The 15566-nt window shown below is 37.1% G+C and overlaps 1 protein-coding gene and 1 non-coding gene across 4 annotated transcripts in view; both read right to left on the bottom strand.

The window, feature by feature from the left end:
- LOC140751291 (uncharacterized) overlaps positions 1-15566 on the bottom strand; it is a 32669-nt gene that overhangs the window by 806 nt on the left and 16297 nt on the right. For 2 of the 3 annotated variants that reach the window (XM_073085185.1, XM_073085186.1), the window contains exons 3-9: positions 9407-9489; positions 5995-6123; positions 4554-5163; positions 3794-3921; positions 2629-3081; positions 1579-1728; positions 375-515 (exon numbers count right to left, since the gene is read on the bottom strand). In XM_073085185.1, the coding sequence (XP_072941286.1) occupies positions 375-515; positions 1579-1728; positions 2629-3081; positions 3794-3921; positions 4554-5163; positions 5995-6123; positions 9407-9489 (1694 nt within the window). The remainder of the gene's footprint in view (positions 1-374; positions 516-1578; positions 1729-2628; positions 3082-3793; positions 3922-4553; positions 5164-5994; positions 6124-9406; positions 9490-15566) is intronic. The other variant, XM_073085187.1, reaches the window with a different exon arrangement.
- TRNAR-ACG (transfer RNA arginine (anticodon ACG)) lies at positions 13415-13487 on the bottom strand. The gene has a single exon. It is a non-coding gene; the product is annotated as a tRNA-Arg (tRNA).

Here is a 15566-nt window from a genome sequence, read left to right as displayed (position 1 = left end):
ATTTTAGCACAGATAAATACAAAACAATAACAGATTGTTGTATCTAATAAAAATAAAATTAATGAAAAACTACATGTTGGAATATCTTACGACATAACTCACGAAGTTTCCACTAGATGGCGTTACTAGGCGTTTATAATAGCTCAATTTTCTTATAATAATGCAACATCGCTATTTTAAAGACAGCTACACTATTATGATACGTGTACTGTATAGTGGTACATATTTCTATTTTATAATAATTAAATAAATGTAAAATATGTTTCATAACATGGAAATACAAACATAAATATAAGAGTAAAATTTAAAAACAGTTACGTGCAAGCACAAACTTCTACACAGAGTTCTCATCAATACATTAACCCAGTTCTTACCAGCGGAGTCCACGCTGACGATCCTAAGCCATAACACTGACATGAGGGTCCTGCAGGTCTCCACCAGGCTTCGTACTACCGGCTGTGATGTCGCTGTCGCAGCCATCCACCGGTCTTGCAGGGAGAGGACCAGGTTGCAATCTGGAAGTTAATAAGTCTAAAGTTCAATCATAGATTAGTAAAGATACTTCGCTGCCTTCAAATTGAATGAAGTCACAAACAGCTTATTAGTAATTTATTTTTTTGAATTCTTGACAAATAAAAACATTTTTAGAGAAAATTTACGAATAAATAACTAATACTGCGTAATTTACATAGTAAATAAATAATTATTTCAAATATTTTAGGGACATTTTAGCACAGAGACGTGGCAAAACTTTTTTACGCAACTATTTCAATTCTCAAAACTGAGTACATTTTCTTGTTAGGAGTAAGTAATCTTTACTAATCTATGAGTTCAATAAATTGACTTGTATATATCAAATTAAAAATTTGACGTAACAATAAATTAATGTTGGTTCTCTAGTACTTAAGTAAAATAATATAAAAAAATGTGTCAAAATACTCCATATTTTTTTATTTTATTTTAGTTTTTTTGTCCATATCGTTTAATTAATTATTAGCATTATTAGGTTTTTGATCTTTTATTGGTTCTCTAGTACTTAAGTAAAATAATATTTAAAAAAAAAATATGGAGTTAATTAATTAGGTTTTTGATCTTTTATTAAGATTAAAACCTTTAAAATATTGAAATGGGTTATTGAAAAACTAAGTTAAGAGTAATAAATGCATTTAAACGCAAAACGATCCAAGTAGGTAACTAATTTTTTTCATTTTACAGTAAGTTTTTGCATGATTTTTGTACGAAAACGTCTTTATTGCAATATTTAGTAACTCATTATAAATGGTAATTTTTCTGCTAGTAGTTTATTTCTAGTCACTTCTGATGTTTCTTGGATATACCTGAAATCATATAGTTGGTAAATAAATTAATCAATTGTCTCAGTATGAAGCTTTCACAAAAATATTGAAGATTATTAAACATCTGTATTTAAAAATCTTTAATAACACGATTGAGGCTACACGTGGTGCCATCTATAATCAAGTTTTAGAAACGACATTCCATAGCATAAAAAAGGGGTAGTTTAGCTGATCTTTTCCTTAGATAATTATGTCTGTTTAATTATCTAAGGTCTTTTCATACCTTTACATATCTCCATGAGCTCCACACTCCTAGCCGTGATCGGAGTCTTAATGTCCGCGAGCGGAGACCCGCGGTGTGGTACCGAGTAGAACATGAAGCCCGCGCTGTTCGACCACAGGCTGGCTCGGGACTGCAAGGTAGTTTGGTCTTCTGGAAATAAATATAATATCTAATTCTTATGATAAATCAACTTTACTGTGTATCATAGATTAGTAAAGATACTTCGCCGCCTTGAAATTGAATGAAGCCACAAACGGCTTATTAGTAAGTTCTTTTTTTTGAATTCTTGACAAATAAAAACATTTTTAGAGAAAATTTACGAATAAATAACTAATACTACTTAATTTACATAATAAATAAATAAATAATTATTTCAAATATTTTAAGGACATTATAGCACGGAGACGTGGCAAAACTTATTTACGCAACTATTTCAATTCTCAAAACTGGGTACATTTTCTTGTTAGGAGTGAGTAATCTTTACTAATCTATGATGTGTATTCGCAAAATTGGAAAGATAGTTAAACTTAAAGGTAGAACCCTTTGTGGTTCGACTCCGGCGGCACCACCACACCTATTTCTGGTATAACAGCAGTGTTAAGCGCTGCTGTATTCTCGTTTGAAGGGTGTAAGTTGAAACATACTTTTCCGTGGCATACCAGATTAGTCTACTCTAACTTAGACTCTAATCTTATCTGGGGTTGACTACAGATGTCCACACGACAGTAGCCACTTACCATCAGGTAGTCTGCATGCTATTCTGCTACTCCTATATTATAAACGAGCTTTTGCCCGCGGCTTCGCTCGCGTTACGAAGTAATATTTTCATCCCCTATTTTATCCTCTTGGGAATAGAATTGATCAAAATCCTTTCTTAGCGGATGCCTACGTCATAACATCTACCTGCTTGACAAATTTCAGCCCGATCCGTCCAGTGGTTTGGCTGTGCGTTGATAGATCACTATGTCAGTCAGTCACCTTTGAGTTACGAGTATATATATTTAAAAGAGTAACTAGGTATCCTTTAATTTTAAAGAAATCTTTATTTACCTGTATTATTCGAAGATGGCTCCTCAATTTCATTCACACTCTCGCTACATTTATTTCCATTGACTTCATCTTCATTTTCTATAAATGCATCATCAGCTTCATCAACACTAAACCCAACATCTTCTGTTTCACCATCATTATAATGAAATAATTTTCGCTTAAAATCTAAATTTAAATTTAAATTCGAGTCAATATCACTGTCAGTAAAATCAAATGCTTCTTTTATACTACATTCGATATATACACATTCTTTTTCAATATCATTATCTTCATTATCAGTATTTATATTTATATTATCTATATTATTTAAATACGTGGAATTATCTGTAACGTTTTCTATGTTATGGTTAATTCTGTTATCGTTATTAGATTCGTTATGGTTATATTGGTCCCGTTTTTCGTTATTTTCGTTATTGTTTGGGTTCTTGTTTAGTTTTTGGTAAGCTTCGTATGCTGAAACGAAATTTTTGGTTAATTTATTTTTGTCATTTTAAGATATTACTGTCCCACTGCTGGGCACGGGTCTCCTCTCATAATGAGGATTAGGCCATAGTCCACCGCGCTGGACAAGTCCGTAGGAATTGTTAGACTTCACTTACATTTTTCTCAGATGACAGATGTAAGTTTCCTCACGATGTTTTTCTTCACGTTGATGAAGTGATATTTATAATACGTAGATAATTTCGAAAAATCTGCCCTGAGTAACGGTTCCCAGACCCTTGGTTTATACCAAGTCTATTAAAAGAAAGCCTACTTATGTAGTAGGCTTTTTAACCAATGGCTGCTTAAATTCCTAGGAATGTAACTTCATCAAAAACCCATTACTGTACCACTGCTGGGCACGGGTCTCCTCTCAGAATGAGAAGGATTAGGCCATAGTCAACCGCGCTGGACAAGTGCGTATTGGTAGACTTCACATACCTTTGAGATTTTTTTTTTTATAAATCTCAGGTATGCAGGTTTCCTCACGATGTTTTCCTTCACCGTTTAGCAAGTGATAATTAGTTTCTAATACGCACATAATTTTGAAAAATCAGAGGTGCGTGCCTGGGATTTGAACCTCGGACCCCTCGATCGAGAGGCGAAGTTTCTTAACCACTAGGCTATCACTGCTTGACTGGAATGTAACTTACAGGAGTGAAACTTCTCTAGCTTTTTCAATTACCTTCACAATAAATTTGTTTAATAAACAGTCCCCCTTTGGAATGTCCGACCCAGATGATGGGCCGCTTGCCCACGCCCAAGTCCAGTAGCTGGGCAATCATCTGTTCTGCGCGCTCATGGAGTCGTAGCCTGAAATATATAAATTGCATTTATTAAAAAAAAGAAAATAAGATTCTTCTCTACCCATGACAACTGGAGAATATTGTTAACTTCCCACAAGTCTCTAAGATTTATATTTTATAAATCTTATAAATAAATAAAATAACATAAATATAAAGTAGTGAAAATTATTCCTGGAAAAACCCCGCTATTATAATGCTCGTTAGACATTTTTTTGGAAAATAATAAGGGAAAGAAAATTTGCCCCCCATTTTTGTTTTATTTTCGTTAATAATTTTGTTATTATGGTTCAACGAAAAAGTGGTATAAGTAAAATCAAAGATTTCCAAAAAATAATTACAGAGTAAGTAAGTAGGTAAATGTTTTACAAATTATCCGTGAGACGAATTGCAACCCTTTTTCAAAATGACTGCCACAAGACAAGAGATGCGACGTCACAAACTTGAATTTAACTTTACAATAACCCCCTCGTGTCATCAAAAAAAAAAATTGCGTCCTCTGACTTCTGCCACCTCAAATATACATTTTTAATGGATTACTGTATTTGTCATCTAAAAGCTTGCGCAAAAAATTAATTTAAAGAGCTGAGGCTACCTACGAAACTTTAAAAGTAGAATCAACTTATCGTAAATGATAGTTACCTCTTACTTTCTTTGATCCAGAGCGGCCTCCACAAATAAGGATCGCTTGTGTAGTTAATAGAGATAACCCTAGCACCAGGGTAGTCCTCCTTCACCCAGTCCCTCGGCCAGCAGGGTGAGTAGCAACCGTCACACACACACCCACACCCCACACACTTAACCCCCACGTCACACTGGCAATCATTATCATTCTCACATTTATCCCGTTGGAAAAGGTCCTTAACAAAATTCGCTTGCGTTTCGTAATTACCAACTATCTCTACTTGGTCGAGGAGAGTGTTATTGTAGAATTTTTCAGTTATAAACGCATTATCTTTTGGTAAAATCTTTCGAATGTCATCGTAAAATTTTCTTTCGTCGCTCTTGAAACTAGATTCGTTGCTTTTAAATATATTATCGTAATTCCCTTGAGCGTCTTTTAAACCATTATTTGTGTTGTCAACATTTCCATGTCCATTATTATCTATATGTTTATCACATTCTGTCTGTCCGTTGGTATCTTCGTAACAACATTTCGGTAGAGAATCAGATCGTCTTAATGGTACTTTTATTGGTTTTGTGTTATATTTTGTCCGCCATTCCCCTTGTCGCCATGTGTTTGCTAAAGACCCTGAAAAAATATTAAATCTTCTGTGAAATTACTTATTAATAAACTTTAAATTTTATAAATGAATCATGGTATAAAAATTCCTTTTGATTTTTGCAATGACAGATTACTTTTTTCCTATAAAGTAGGAGTAGCAGACTAGCATGCAATCCACCTGATGGTAAGTGGCTATTGCCGCCCATGGACATCTGTAATAAACTCCAAATAAGATTGCATTCCTACATGAGCTCGACCACAGATGCGTCGCTATTCTTCAAGACTAAGCTGGAATGCCTCGGATAAGTATGTCTCCTTTACCACACCCTTCAAACCAGAACACAGCAGCGCTTAAAACTACTGTTATAACAGAAATAGGTGTGGAGGCGGTATCGTCGGAGGCGAACTACAAATGGTTAAGCCCGCTCCACATTCTTGCGAGAAATTCGTATCGGCTCCACATTCTTGTTTCTCATGCTTTTCTCGCGTTCTCGCGAGAATGTGGAGCGGGCTCTAGTTTTCAGGGGTACCAACCTTCGATCACTAATAAGAACGTACCAACGCATATGTGGTCGACATCAAATAGAAAAATAAAATACTTCTATTTTCAAATCTAGTATTTCAAAACCAATATCTAAATATATATAACTCAAAGGTGACTGACTGACATAGTGATCTATCAACGCACAGCCAAACCACTGGACGGATCGGGCTGAAATTTGGCATGCAGGTAGATGTTATGACGTAGGCATCCGCTAAGAAAGGATTTTGATCAATTCTACCCCCAAGGGGATAAAATAGGGGATGAAAATATTACTTCGTAACGCGAGCGAAGCCGCGGGCAAAAGCTCGTCATACCATATAGTCCATGCACGAATATGACATCAATAGTTGGGGTAGGTGGGGTGTGCAGGACCACGCAGTCCACCCTTGGCTCTGGGTGGAGATGGTCTGTGCTCGCTGGCCGGGGCTTCGGTGGTTTTGGAGCTGAAACAAACATAAAAATGAACTAGTAATAATAAAGTAGAGATTTATAAAAACTGAGTAGGGAGCTGGAAAGACTTATTATAATATGGAAGTAGCAGACGAGCATGCAGTACACCTGATGGTAAGTGGCTACTGCCCATGGACATCAGTAATCAACTCTAGATAGGATTAGATATTCCTACCACGGTCGGCCACAAATGTGCCGCTAACACTGAGGACTAAGCTGGAACGCCCCGGAAATGCATGTAACGCTCCTGTTACGAGACAGAAATAGGTGTGGCGGTGATGCCGCCGGAGTCGAACCACAAAGGGTTCTACCACTTTCATATAAGTACTACAAAATTATTATTAAAATAAAAACCTAAGTGTTTAAATAGTCTACTAGATTTTACCCGCGGCTTTACTCACGGTCACAGCTTTTTATCTATCCCTCGGGAACGGTACTTGTTTTCGGGATAAAAGCTGCTACGCTATCCTTTTCTGGACTCCTGACAACGTGTGTACAAAATTTCATGACAATCGGTTATGTAGTTAGGTTTGAAGGTGGTAGAACCTTTTGTGGTTCGACTCCGGCGGCACCACCGCCACACCTATTTCTACCTAATAACAGCAGTGTTAGGCGCTGCTGTGTTCCGGTTTGAAGGGTGTGGTAAGGGAGACAGACTTTTCCGAGGCGTTCGAGCTTAGTCCTCAGGTGTAGCAGCGCATCTGTGGCCGACCTCAGGTAGGAATATCTAATCCTATCTGGGGTTGATTACAGATGTCCATGGGCGGCAGTAGCCACTTACCATCATGTGGACTGCATGCTCGTCTGCTCCCCTTATATTATAAAAAAAAAGTTAAGGCAAGAAAGTGTAAGAAACAAACTTACATTCGAATTTATAATATTACTAGCTGACCCGGCAAACGTTGTGTTGCCATATAAATAAAAAAATGTTAAGGGTAAACAACCATCATTTAGGGGTATGAAAAATAGATAGTAGCCGATTCTTAGACCTACTGAATATGCATATAAAATTTAGCGAAAATTGGTAAAGCTGTTTCGGAAGAGTACGGTAACTAACATTGTGACACGAGAATTTTATATATAAGATATTTAGGATTTTTCTCGAGCATGTACTTAGGTTTCCACACTATGTTTATTTCAATGCATGTGTAACATTATCTATCTATATATATGTACCTATATAAAAAATGAATGTTTGTCTGTATGTCCTTTATAGAATCGTAAACCATGCATTTGATCGTGTGATTATCCTTAGCAAAGTCGTTGTGCATGAGCCCACGAAGGTTTTTGATATGGTACGAACAATTGTCGACAGATGGCGCTACTGTCATTCCAATGGAGGTACAAATTTTCAGTTATATAAATGTCATGTTATTATTTTAAAACGCAGGCGACGCCGCAGCCACTTCTAGTATACAATACAACTTATCTTTATTACAGATAATATTTAATTCATCGTAAATTACATATTGTTATGTGTTTCGCTTGACGACTAGATATTATATCAAGTATCTTAAGTACGGATTACTTATATGTATTGAAGGTGGTAGAACCCTTTGTGGTTCGACTCCGGCGGCACCACCGTCACACGTATTTCTACTTAATAACAGCTGTGTTAAGCGCTGCTGTGTTCCGGTTTGAAGGGTGTGGTAGAGACAGACTTTTCCGAGGCGTTCCAGCTTAGTCAGGGGTAGCGGTGCATCTGTGGCTGACCTCAGGTAGGAATATTTAATCCTATCTGGGGTTGATTACAGATGTCCATACGGCAGTAGCCACTTACCATCAGGTGAATTACACGCTCGTCTGCTACTCCTATATGTATTATAAAAAAAAGAAAATTTCATGCATGTAAAATGTATTATAATTACATTTATTTAGAATATAAACAATATTTTTCAGAATGTTATGTAAATTAACACCTAATGTAACAATTTGTCACATATTGACGTCATTTGTCGGTATGTGCGTATTTAATTACCTTTGCCAGTGGCTCTCAACCTTTTCTTGACCCCCTAGTATATAAGAATTTCGCGGCCCCCTACCCGCAGTTTTTAACGTGTGTTATCTTACAAATACGAAATCCTTATAATATTTTTATTTATTTTCATAATTACGAATACATTATTAGGCACTTATAATAGACATAATTATGTGTTTTAACATCGATTGCGTCACCAAACGTCTTTAATTTGGTCTGATTTCATAGCAAAAAAAGTATTTTTCGAGTTAAATTAAAATATATAGCGTTCTTTTATCCTTTTTGTAGAGATTTCGAGTTGCAAATTTCGCGACCTCTCTTGACCCAGTGAAATCTTATCCCTTTTTTTTGACGAGGGGGAAACCTTTAAAAGGTACCTTTAAAAGGTACCTTTAAAAGGTAAAGGTAGGTAATGGGAGCGACACGGGGCTATGTGGGATTTTTACCGCATTAAAACCCCGGTGGTCATCCTCACCGCTGCGAAGAGGACTCCGGGATCTCCGTGCATGCGTGCGACTTGCAGGGGGTCACGTCAAGCCCCACTTTGAGAAACACTGACTTTTACTAAGGTCCATACATAATGTATTTATTTAACAATACAATGAAAATAAATGAACATATTTCTTGCAAGTAAACATATTTTTATACAAAATGATATGCCATTATGGATAAAAGTTTTTCATTTGTACAACAATATTGGAAAAGATGATTAACCTTTTGTGTGTCATAACATCTGTTTCCCATTATAATAAGTTTTATTATTTTATAATATACGAGTAGCAGACGAGCATGCAGTCCACCTGATAAAAGAAATGAATCGCGTCGCCATAGTAAATTGTATGACGTTGCTCGCAACTATTTCAGAGCGAACTAGCAGTTTGGCGCGGACTATAAGTGGCTACTGCCGCTCATGGACATAATCAATCCCAGATAAGATTAGATTCCTACCTGAAGTTAGCCACAGATGCGTTTTGCCCTTGAGGACAAGTTGGAACGCCTGGAATAAGTATGTCTCTTACCACACCCTTCAAACCAGAACACAGCAGCGCTACACTGATGTTATTAGGCATGACGACTATACCCGTCAAGACATGGCGCCACGAGTATTCTGAATCACGCTATCGAAGTTTTCTAAACATCTTGCATATATACAAGCTCCGAACTGAGACTGTCGGAGCACGGCCGCTATCCGGGCATGATCACCTAATCGGGAGATCTACCTTTGCCAAAGGCCATGGGTGTGGCGGTGGTGCCGCTGGAGTCGAATCATGAAGGGTTTTACCACCATTTAAGGTTACCTGTTGAAGGTGGTAGTGGTGTGGTCATCAACCTATGCAGCACCAGGGTGGCTGTGCTCCAAACAGAAGAAACACACCATCGTCTGAAAAGAAAATACAAATATCATCATCATCATCATCAACAACCCATTACTGTCCCACTGCTGCGCACGGGTCTCCTCTCAGAACGAGAAGGATTAGGTCATAGTCCACCGTGCTGGACAAGTGCGTATTGGTAGACTTCAAACCAGAACACAGCGCTTCACGCTGTTATGAGGTAGAAATAGGTGTGGGGGTGGTGCCGGCGGAGTCGAACCACAAAGGGTTCTACCACCTTGACTACTACACACCAAGATGCAAGATGTGGAATGAACTTCTGAGATATTCCCGGAGCGCTATGACATGGGGCTCTACAAAAAAGGTGCAAAAAGAGCTCTCCTTCAAAGCCGGCGATGCATTGGCGACTCCTCTGATGTTGTAAATGTTCATAGGCGACGTTGACATTATGCCTAGTGTATAAGAAACTCGGCCTCTCGATCGAGGGGTCCGAGGTTCAAATCCCAGGCACGCACCTCTGATTTTTCAAAATATTTCAAAGCGTATTAGAAATTAATTATCACTTGCTAAACGGTGAAGGAAAACATCGTGAGGAAACCTGCATACCTGAGAGATTTATAAAAAAAAAATCTCAATGGTATGTGAAGTCGACCAATACGCACTTGGCCAGCCCGGTGGACTATGGCCTAATCCTTCTCATTCTGAGAGGAGATCCGTGCTAACAGTGGGACAGTAATGGGCTGTTAATGACGTTGACTACTTTCCATCAGGTAGCACGTCTGCATCTTTAGGCTCAAATATACATAAACATTCAAAACAGAACACAGCAGCGGTGAACACGTGGCATGTCATACGAGAGATACATATGGTGTAGACACGTGAGTTAGCGTTGTAGGAAGCATCATATCAGGCCCATTACTTATGTAAGTAGTACGGTAGTTTGGTTAATGGTTGTCTTCCGATATCAGTTCTCAAATGCGAAGGGTTAGAGACACCTTGTTTGGTTCCGTATACAAAGAGTAAACGGAATCCTATTACTAAGCCCCCACTGTCCGTCTGTCACAGGGGTCTCTCAGGAACCGTACGAATAGACACTTGGTTTTTTTACAGAGTATAACGTATATATATATATATATATATATATACGTATATGTATATAACGGTGGCCGGTATTACAACGAATACTAAAAAAAATCGGTTGTCTGTAAAGTCGGTTTACTGACGATAGTTGAACGTGACAACGTCATAAGAAAATACTGATGGAATGGTTGCATTTTTCAAAAGAAAATTTTAATTTTATTTGTTTTATAGATATTTTGTATGGATATAGATAAGGTAAATGGAAATCACAATGGAACGCTGCCGAACGCGGAGGCCGATTGTGCCTGTTTGTCGCTCGTTCCGCGCTCTCGCTTGCACTTCAAGCCTTAAATGTAACGCCTCAGAGCGAGGTAACGCCGCATGAGCCATGTTTTTTGGTGCGTGCAGCCGGCTCCATCGAATTATAAGACGTTCATCAACAACCTATTATTGTCCTACTGCTGGGCATGGTCTCCTCTCATAATGAGAAGGATTAGGCCATAGTCCACCGCGCTGGACAAGTGCGTATTGGTAGACTCACATATCTTTGAGATTTTTTTTTATAAATCTCTCAGGTATGCAGGTTTTTCTCACGATGTTTTCCTTCGCCGTTTTAGCAAGTTATAATTAATTTGTAATACGCACATAACTTTGAAAAATATTAGGTGCATGCTGGGATTTGAACCTTGGACCCCTCGATCGAGAGGCCGAGTTTCTTAACCACTAGGCTATCACTGCTATAAGACTATAAGACGGTGTCACGTCAAAAATAAAAAAAGCTGAAAATGAAGAGGGCTCGCGTACCGTAGACACTTAGATAGTTAAAATTTTCGTAATCCCCTTCTGTGGCCCATTAAATAACAAATACAAAAAAGCATTTTCGCTGATTTTTACACATTTCATACTCTTTGGTCCTGACATTTTTTAGACGGTGTTTGGGGCCCCCAGGATCAGGTATGGTGCGGACCGCCCCTTCCGAATAAGCCATTTACCCTTTGAGTACGAAACTATTTATTTCTACTTCGTTTGTATTTCGAACCCAGTACCCGTGTGGGATTAGCGACATTAAAAAAAATGTGAGCCGTCACGGGACGCCTGTCAGATGTGAAACATCGACATTATTTTGTAAAAGTAGTATGCAGAAAAGAACATATTGTGATAGGAACTAAATATGTCATAATGATAAAATAAAATATTACGATTTTTTCCAGATAACGATGACTATTTATTGAATTTGATTGCGCAAGGCGACGCGTCGCCACACCGTACACACTACTGCATATAGACTGTATATATATACAATCGTATAGCGTGGCGACGCCACGGCATGCGTCGCCACGCCAGAAATCGGTTTTACGTGCGGCTATAGATGTTTCACATCAACAGCTGATTTCATTGCCGCGTGGTTGGGTCTAGGTATAACATTTAAGTATGAGTATCGTGGGCCACAAATAGAACCAATTGTTCTCTCAATTGTGCGCTATCAGTAAATTGTCCTGATGAGGTCCTTACGTATACGACAAGTATAGTATAGTCCGCGTAAAACTGCTAGTCCGCTCTGAATATAGAAATGAATCGCGTCGCCATAGCAAATTATATGACTACACCTGCTCGCAACTTCAGGGCGGACTAGCAGTTTAACGCGGACTATACATACGTACTATACCGTGTGTATGTGATAGTCTAGTGGTTGAAGCCTCTCGAGGGGTCCGAGGTTCGAATCCCAGGCACCCTCGATTTTTTTGTTATGTATTAGAAATTAATTATCACTTGTCTAAGTGAAGAAAACTTGAGAAAATTTGCTTCTATAATCTTAAGAACAAAAAAATCTAAATGAGATGAATTAGGCCATTGTCCACCGCGCTCGCCTAGTGCGTATTGGTAGACTTCATATACCTTTGTTTTTTTATAAATCTTTCAGGTTTCCAGGTTTCGTCTTGTTTTCCTTCAGAATTAAAGCAAATTATAATTGATCGATCTGACTCTCTTAGAATCAGTCCAGCGTATTTACACTAGTAACCATAGATAAGTAAAGATTACTCACTCCTAACAAGAAAATGTACCCAGTTTTGAGAATTGAAATAGTTGCGTAAAAAAGTTTTGCCACGTCTCCGTGCTAAAATGTCCCTAAAATATTTGAAATAATTATTTATTTATTATGTAAATTACGCAGTATTACTTATTTATTCGTAAAATTTATCTAAAAATGTTTTTATTTGTCAAGAATTAAAAAAAAGAACTAACTAATAAGCTGTTTGTGGCTTCATTCAATTTCAAGGCGGCGAAGTATCTTTACTAATCTTTGCTAGTAACACACATCTTCAAAATACGTGAGATTAGGGGTTGGGGGAGAGGGTTTGACCTAAATCTTATGACATCTCACAATTTTGGAAAACCGACACGTAATCACGTAATTAACAGATGCCTCATTTGATTAAGTTGTGCAATATAGCCGAAAAAATGGGCAATTATTAAAAAAAGTAGTCACTTATACTATATTTTTTAAATGTTTTATTTATTGTAAAACAATAAAACTATTTCTTGATCCATTCACGATCCAATTTACAACTTTTTTTATTCCCGCGCAAAATACAGCTCAAACGTCAAGAACGTTCTTTTCCTTTTTTATGCGAACTCATACTGCCATTAATTATATTATAAGAACTTAATAATATAAAAATAACACATTACGAAAATAACACAAAATAATTAATTAAAATAATACTATTAATGAAATAATTTGAATAGGTTTCTAACAATTGTGTCTCTGTGTACACAAAATAAAAATTAAAATAAAATAAAAATAGTCGAAAATTCAAGAGATTTGACTTAAAAAATATAATAATAAAATAATGAATAAGTTTTAAAAAATTGACGTTCTCGTTTCCTTGACGACCCTGCCAGGATTCGAACCTGGAATCTTCTGATCCGTAGTCAGACGCGTTATCCATTGCGCCACAGGGCCGATACTTACAAAAATTCAAAATATGCTTTTATATCTGTCCAAAGCAGTGATAGCCTAGTGGTTAAGGTTCAAATCCCTGGCACCTCTGATTTTTCGAAATTATGTGCGTATTAATTATCACTTGCTAAAACGGTGAAGGAAAACATAGTGAGGAAACCTGCGCACCTGAGAGATTTATAAAAAAAAATGCATCTGATTTTTCAGTTTTGTGCATATTAAGTAAGAATTTTATTATTTATCACTTGCTTAAACGGTGAAGAAAAACATCGTGAGGAAACCTACATAGCTTTGAAAACTTTTTCTAAATTAAAAAAGTATTTTAAAAGTTTTTTTAGTACGTGAAGTCAACCAATACGCACTTGTCAAGCGCGGTGGACTATGGTCTAATCCTTCTCATTCTGAGAGGAGACCCGTGCCCAGCAGTGGGACAGTAATGGGTTGATGATGATGATAAATATGATAATGATCCGTCGAAATAATTTCCCAAGAGAGAGTTGAACTAATACATGGAGGATTCCATATCACAAAATCTTCATTTATTTGTTATTTTTATTTGTTATCCTAGAAGCCATAGACGTAAAAGCACTTTGAAAAAATATTTTTTTATAATATAGGAGTAGCTGACGAGCATGCAGTCCACCTGATGGTAAGTGGCTACTGCCGCCCATGGACATCTGTAGTCAACCCCAGATAGGATTAGATATTCCTACCAGAGGTCGGCCACAGATGCGCCGCTACTCCTGATTAAGCTGGAACGCCTCGGAAAAGTCTGTACCACACCCTTCAAACCGGAATACAGCAGCGCCTAACACTGCTGTTATTAGATGTCTGTATATTACAGTTCAATAGAAGCTAAAACATTGAAATATAGCGGTTTCTTGAACGGCGACTATTTATTTTCATCTATTTATTTCCGCGTAAAACTGCTAGTCCGCTCTGAATATAGAAATGAATCGCGTCATAGCAAATTGTATGACTACACCTGCTCGCAACTTCAGAGCGGACGAGTTTGGGATGGACTCTGTATAAATTTCAAGCGTCCATAGTATCCTAGGATATTATGGTTTAGGTAAATGATTGTGCAAACAGTCATATAATGGTGTTTGTTAAGGTGAAGCCCTATGCGATGATGGGATCATGGTACATGTAAATAAGATTATATGATATATAATATCTACGTAACCACAATACATTTATTTATTTAATAAGGAACCAACTAAGTGCATAAAATGACTCTTATCTTATATATAAAATTCTCGTGTCACAATGTTAGTTACCGTACTCCGAAACGACTTTACCGATTTTCACCAAATTTTATACGCATATTCAGTAGGTCTGAGAATCGGCTACTGTCTATTTTTCATCAAGTGATAAGAGTTGTTCACCCTTAACATTTTTATATTTATATGGCAACACAACGTTTTCCGGGTCAGCTAATAATAATATAACAATCAGAAAAAGTTTTAAAATATACACTTAAATTACAGGTTTGTGCAACATTACAAATAAGTTAGATCAAAATCAGACTCGCTAACGTCTTTAAAAAAAACATATCTTATAATAAAAGTTACATAAGTACTTACTTTTTACATTGTATTTACTTTTTATTCGGTATTGTAAGGTCACATTTATTATGATACCTTATTGCGTTAGTTTAACATTATAAAAATAAATAAAATTAAAATAAGTTTAAAACCTTTCACTCGAAAAATAATGCTGGCCACATATTTAAATTGGCTGTAACGCTGTATTCGGGATTTAAAAAAACAAAAGTGGATTATGGCGGGAAACGGCAGATGTCAAGGACGATGTTTGTGGAGGTCATGGAATTGATTAAAAATAACTAGCTGGATTCAAGTCTTTCATTGGAGATACCCCCAACAATATAATACAAAATATAAACACTTTGATAGCCTAGTGGTTAAGAAACTCGGCCTCTCGATCGACGGGTCCGAGGTTCAAATCCCAGGCACCTCTGATTTTTCGAAATTATGTGCGTATTAATTATCACTTGCTAATACGGTGAAGGAAAACATCGTGAGGAAACCTGCATACCTGAGAGATTTATAAAAAAAAATC

The sequence above is a fragment of the Epargyreus clarus genome, unplaced genomic scaffold (genome assembly GCF_041222505.1).
Source record: "Epargyreus clarus isolate Ecla_fem2 unplaced genomic scaffold, WU_Ecla_fem_2.2 ptg000022l, whole genome shotgun sequence".
In the NCBI taxonomy this organism is placed as follows: domain Eukaryota; kingdom Metazoa; phylum Arthropoda; class Insecta; order Lepidoptera; family Hesperiidae; genus Epargyreus; species Epargyreus clarus.
Note: the sequence above shows the minus strand (reverse complement) of the source record. Positions and strands in the feature narration are given on the sequence as shown.